Source organism: Zeus faber (assembly GCF_960531495.2).
Source record: "Zeus faber genome assembly, chromosome: 18".
Taxonomy (NCBI): Eukaryota; Metazoa; Chordata; class Actinopteri; order Zeiformes; family Zeidae; genus Zeus; species Zeus faber.
In genome coordinates this window covers 28321273-28327491 of record NC_137210.1, presented here as the reverse complement: position 1 = coordinate 28327491, position 6219 = coordinate 28321273, and the positions used below count along the sequence as shown (strand labels likewise).

The following is a 6219-nucleotide window of genomic DNA, read 5'->3' as shown; positions in this document are numbered from 1 at the left end:
ATTTTTTAGGGTTTTTTTCCTCTCCTCTGAAAGGCCGAAACATGTTTCCCTCTTGTTCTCCCCATTTCTCAGTGTTTCAGACCTCCGTCCACCTCCTGCTGTTCTTCAGCACCATAGACCCCCCGGCTGGCTCCGGGGCGCCGCCATTAATCAGTCTGAGGAAGACTTTTAATGCCCCAGAAGCAGACCCTGATCCACGAAGCCCAGGGACCAATTCTCACACAGGTTCCCAGACACAGGGCTGAAAAACACCAACATTAAATAACCTTTAAATGTTTCTGCAGTGACCCAGGTTCCAACCTGCCCTGCGCTCATTTGTTCATTTTCTCAAGTCTTATCCCATAAATTCCTCTCCTTTCACTCTCGAATAAAGGCAAAAACAGCCTGAAAAAACGTTCAATAATATTATTTAATTAATGAATAAAAAACGAATCAAGAAATCAAATTTCACTTAATTCCAACAATGTAAATAATTTCTTCCTCATTTTGAAATTGTTCACAAGATATTAAAATGTGTGCGACGTCTAGGTCCATGAATAAATACATCTTCATTTTAATCAAACAAAGATGGTGCTATAATTACCCATGAAAATATTTGGAGGGCTCCCAAATAAAATGTCCGCCTCATGAAATCGATGCATTTAACCCTGTCCTGAAGAGTGGAGGTGGGGTACAGGGTGGGGTTCTCCACCCCATTAAGCCCCAGGACACACACCACCCTCGGTTGGTGAAGTTAAAGCCGCTGTTAAAACATGGAGCCCACGTTGATGCTGCTTGGAATCAAACAGCAAAGTGTGAAAAGTAAAGTACAAGGAGTGTTTTTAATTTGCTGGTTTGTCCTCCTCTGCAGAGACGGAGACGCTCCACCTGCTCCACCTGCTCCACCTGCTCCACCTGCTCAACCACTTGAAAGTTGCTTTGGGGTGAAATAAGGATTTAATCTGGTGAACACATCAAAATAAGCTTTGGAAAAACCATCCTGAAGAGTGGCTCACACACGGTGAGGGTGACGGGCTGCTGCTCCGTGTTCTGCTCAAAAGCACTTTGTCAGATACGGTGGCTGTGGTTCAACGCCGCGAGGGGAACAGAGCCAACACCACACCGGGTCCAGACACCACCCTCTGACAAACACCTCCATCTTTATACATGACTTATATCCAAGAATGAAACAACAACATCATATAAGACAGAACATGTACAAGAGACAAAAACAGGTGGAGTAGAGGTAGAATAACAGTAGAGGGGGATGGTAGCTCAGGAGGTAGAGCTGGTCGTCTAGTAATCCAAAGGTCGCTGGTTCGATCCCAGGCTCCTCCTGCTAGCATGCTGTAGTGTCCTTGAGCAAGACACTTAACCCCTAATTGCTCCTGATGGCTGCGTCCGTCGGTGTTTGAATAATTGTAAGTCGCTTTGGATAAAAGCGTCTGCTAAATGACTAAATGTAATGTAATGTAATGTAATGTAATGTAGAGGAAGAGTAGAGGTGGAGTAGAGGTGGAGTAGAGGTGGAGCTGACTGATCACTGCCAAAAAACTCCATCTTAAGACATGACATATCTAAGAATGAAACAACAACATCATATTTGACAGAACATGTACAAGAGACAACAAGGTGGGGTAGAGGTAGAATAGGAGTAGAGGTGCAGTAGAGGTAGAGTAGAGGTAGAGGGGGAGGAGAGGTAGAGTAGAAGTAGAGAAGAGGTATAGCACAGGTGGAGTACAGGTGGAGTAGCAATAGAGTAGCAGTGTAGTAGCGGTGAAGTAGAGGTGGAGTAAAGGTATAGAGGGAGTAGCGGTAGAGCAGAAGTAGAGTAGAGGTGGAGTAGAGGGAGAATAGAGGTAGAATAGGCGTAGAGGAAGAGTACAGGTGGAGTACAGGTAAAGTAGAGGTGGAGTACAGGTGGAGTACAGGTAAAGTAGAGGTAGAGTAGAAGTGGAGTAGAGGTGGAGTACTGGTAGAGGTGGAGTAGAATTAGAGTAAAGGTGGAGTAGAGGTGGCGTAGAGGTGGAGTAGAGGTAAAGTAAAGGTGGTGTGGAGGTGGAGTAGAGATAAAGTAGAGGTGGCGTGGAGGTGGAGTAGAGGTAAAGTGGAGGTGGGCGTGGTCTCTGTGGCTTGGTGCTCTGGATCCAGTTTCCTCTTTAGAGCGACGCTGAGGATCTGATCCTCCATCAACACAGGAAGCAACAATGGCTTGAACAACATACACCGTGCACCACGCACAACACCATGAAACCACGATACTCATGACACACATGACACCAGAACCAGAACCTTCAAGCTGCACCACAAGCTGCTGCTTCCAACACAGGAAGTGACTCAAAACACAATCCAACTAAAAAACTGTTGCACAACATACTGTATACTGTGTAGTATGCGGTGTAGTATACGGTATAGTATACGGTGTATTATACGGTGTAGTATATGGTGTAGTAGAGGGTGTAGTATAATGTGTAGTACGCGGTGTACGGTGGCTCAGGAGGTAGAGCTGGTCGTGGTTGGATCCCAGGCTCCTCCTGCTAGCATGCTGTAGTGTCCTTGAGCAAGACACTTAACCCCTCATTGCTCCTGATGGCTGCGTCCGTCGCTGTTTGAACAATTGTAAGTCGCTTTGGATAAAAGCGTCTGATCAATGTAATGTAATGTAATGTAATGTGTAGTATACGGTATAGTATACGGTGTATTAAACGGTGTAGTATACTGTGTAGTATACGGTGTAGTATACAGTGTGTTATACGTGTAGTATATGGTGTAGTAGACAGTGTAGTATGATGTGTAGTATGCGGTGTTGTTTGCGGTGTAGTATACAATGTATTACACTAAACGTCACCAGAACAACGAGTTTGTGTTAAAGTCCTGATGAATTAAACTGATTCCTCATTGAAACCAGATGTTGTCAGCAATGTTATTTAAATCAACAAAATCATATTCCAAACAAAGGCATTTTGAATTTATAAACATAATGTTGTTATTTCTGCGCATGGACCATGACCAGCATCAGTGCTCAAATAGAAAGGATGGATGTGACCAGGAGACACAAACATAAGTTTGTACAAGAATACATAAGGTAGTCTCCACCGAATGTATTTGCACTATGATTCCAAAAGAAAAATTTCACAAGGAGGTGTGGAGTGAAGCTGTAATGTTGTAATGTAAGTATAAATACATAACCTGCAACAGTGAAATGAAGGATGGGAGCCAAGCGGCACAGTGATACACTGATCCTCTGGATCCCAACTGGGTCGTTAGTGGAGCCAAAGGAACCGGATAGAGAAGCCGCTATTGTACGGCTTGCTTCATGCAGCATTGTATGCACTTGGCCACATACAGGGCTGTGCTCACCTACTTCATGGAGGCTAAGCACTAGGTCATGGAATGAAATCTATATTATCTTAAGAAGCTTGAACAAAGGAACAAGAGCATTGTCTCAGTTTCTGAAGACAAGGTCTCCTTGGGGTTTCAAATGCTGCCCTAAGGCTGTAGGCTGTGCATCGTAACGCTGCCGCTCAATACAATACAATTGTTCCTACAAGGTGCTTTGACCTTGTTTTGGGCCAATCGTAGGGGGCAAGCTCACCTATAAAAACCTGGTCAAGGTCCCTGATATCTAACAACTTCAGAGCTCTGAGGGCATTGCCACCGGCTACAGGCACTTCAGCTCCGACCTTGACAACATTCAAAGACAAGCTGCAGGACCAAAATGATTTTTGAATTGCTATTACTTTTAGTCACAGCGGTAAGCAGAAGTAGTCAGCTCTCGCTGAGTGACTGCGGAGTGCACCTGAGACGGCCGGAGATCACGGACATCTCAGTGCAATGTGGCACGTCCTCCATTAGTCTGGCGATCCAAATATGTCCGGCTATCTACACCGGCTACAACGAGTCCCTGCTGATCCTCAACCACATACTGGACTCCCCCTGCAGGGGATACCTGGACGAGACCGCCGATCCGCCCGTCGCCAGGTTCAACTTCCCCCTGAACACCACTCATGCCTGCGGAAGCGTCTTCAGGACCACCAGTGCCCCCGGCACGGGCATCTTCTCCGACTTCTCCAACATCCAGACAGTCAATATCAGCGGCGTGGTGCGCTCCAGCGACCCCACCACGGGCACCATCACCTACAACGCTGAGCTCAAGTACTACTACTCCTGCGCTTACCCCCTAGAGTACCTGATCAACAACACCCAGGTGGACGTGTCGGCCTCCTCCATCTCATTGAAGGACAACAATGGTAGCTTCATCAGCACCTTGGGCCTGGATCTCTTCACCGATGCCACCTACACCCAGTCTCTACAGATGCCCACGCTGGGGATCGAACTGCGGACAGACGTGTATGTGGAGGTGAAGGCCACCAACCTGACGGGCCAGTACCACGTCATGCTGGACCGATGCTACGCATCCATCTCCCCATTGCCCAGCAACTCCAGCTTCTTCAACCTGTTTGTGCCTTGCTCGAGGGACCAGATGACCACCATAATTGAGAACGGGGACAGCCAGAGCGCCCGCTTCTTCTTCCCAGCCTTCCGCTTCATTGAGCAGCAGAACCAGACCATCTCCACCTATTACCTGCACTGCATCACCCGGCTGTGCGAGATCAGCACCTGCAGCATCTTCAAGCAGTGCTCCAACCGCAGGAAGAGAAGCTACGACGACGCCACCGCCAACCTCACCGAGTTGCACACCCTTACCTCCCCGCAGATCATCACCAAGGCTGAAGCCGTGCAGTCCAAGGAGGAGCCCCTGGCCGGCGCGGAGGAGGGCGACACCGCGGTGGGGCTGGGTGTGGCCGTGGGTATCCTGGCGATCGCCTGCGCCGTCGCCCTGTGCGCGGCGGTCGTCTTGTACAAAAAGCTCAGGACCTAGAAAAGAAGTTTCCAGGAGCTGAAATGCAGACACGCGGCCCCGGGGGTCCATGCTTAACACTCTGAAGTGGCTTCACTTCCTGGTGGAGGACAGGCCTGTGGTTATCCTTTCTGTTCTAATGGGAGTCCTCGTCCTCCATTGTAGCCAAACCTGGGTGTTCCCACTGGAAAGGTAGTTTAGCAGCGTATCGTTAGCAGATGGCGAATGGAGTAGACTTAGTTTTAGAAATTGCTTGCTTAACATATGGACAAAGAAAAACTGAAGCTGTGTTATAGCATGTATGTGTCAGCTTGACTCGATATTCAAAAACAAACGAACAAAAACAAAACAGGGGGAAAAATAGAATCCTGGAGAAAAAGTAGAACAAAATGGTCCAAACATATTCTATTTGTGTGAATGTGTTTGGGATGTTTGAAGAGTGAAGTCACAGCACCTTTTCATACTATGTTTGTAATTTATTGAATCTCTGGCATGGCCTTGGCAACCCAGCAATAAAGAAAAGCGCTTCCCCAATCCACACCCGTCTTTTATTCCCGAATTAATGTGATTTCACCTTTTTCATCCACTACACACACCCGCAAAGCACACTCCAGACACGCAAATAACACATATACTAATATTCAATTAATCAAGTTTATACGCATATGGGGACACGCGTACAGTAGTTTGTGTCATTATTTTTAGCATTAATCCTAATATTTTCCTGGTAACTTTGAGTGTGCACTGTCTCTCTCTCTCTCTCTCTCTCTTTACTTTTTGCCCCGAATTTGTCACTTATGTCCCAAAAAACCACAAATAAAAATAGAAAATGTCAAATTTATTGGTTTCTGAATCAGAATCTGAATCAGAACCAGAATAGTCTTCATTGCCAAGTAAGTTTACACAAACCAGGAATTTATCTTGGTGTTCAGTGCGTACATGAAACATAAATGTAAAACAAAATATTGTAAAATATTGGTGAAATATATAAGCTGTTTTTTTTTAACAAAGCTGTCCAGTTTGTGCAGGAATGTGCAAATGTTCAGTATAAAGTGTTGTAAGTGCAGTATGTGCAGTGTTCACAGATAAAGTCCAGAGAAGGAGGAATGTGCGTTGATGTAACTCATTGACGTACAGTACTTATTCAGTACTTATTCAGTACTCATTTCGTTGAAGGCGTAGTGGGGGTGGGGGCCTTGTTGATGAGGCCAGTTGCAGACGGGAAGAAACTTTTGTTGTGGCGAGAGGTTTTGGCCTCGTTGGAGCAGCCTCCTGCCAGAGGAAGTGCTTCAAAGAGTTTGTCACCGCCACCATCTTACCTGCCCGCCTCAGGGTCCTTGAGGCGTACAGGTCCTGGAGGCGTACAGGTCCTGGACCTT

At 46.6% G+C, this 6219-nt stretch overlaps 1 protein-coding gene across 1 annotated transcript; it reads left to right on the top strand.

The window, feature by feature from the left end:
• Positions 1-3697: 3697 nt before the first annotated feature.
• Positions 3698-4861, top strand: LOC307243983 (zona pellucida-like domain-containing protein 1; the record flags this gene model as incomplete). The annotated part of the gene is made up of 1 exon (XM_080018954.1): positions 3698-4861. The coding sequence occupies one exon, from the start codon at positions 3698-3700 to the stop codon at positions 4859-4861; it is 1164 nt and encodes a 387-aa protein (XP_079875080.1).
• Between the last annotated feature and the right edge of the window lie 1358 nt (positions 4862-6219).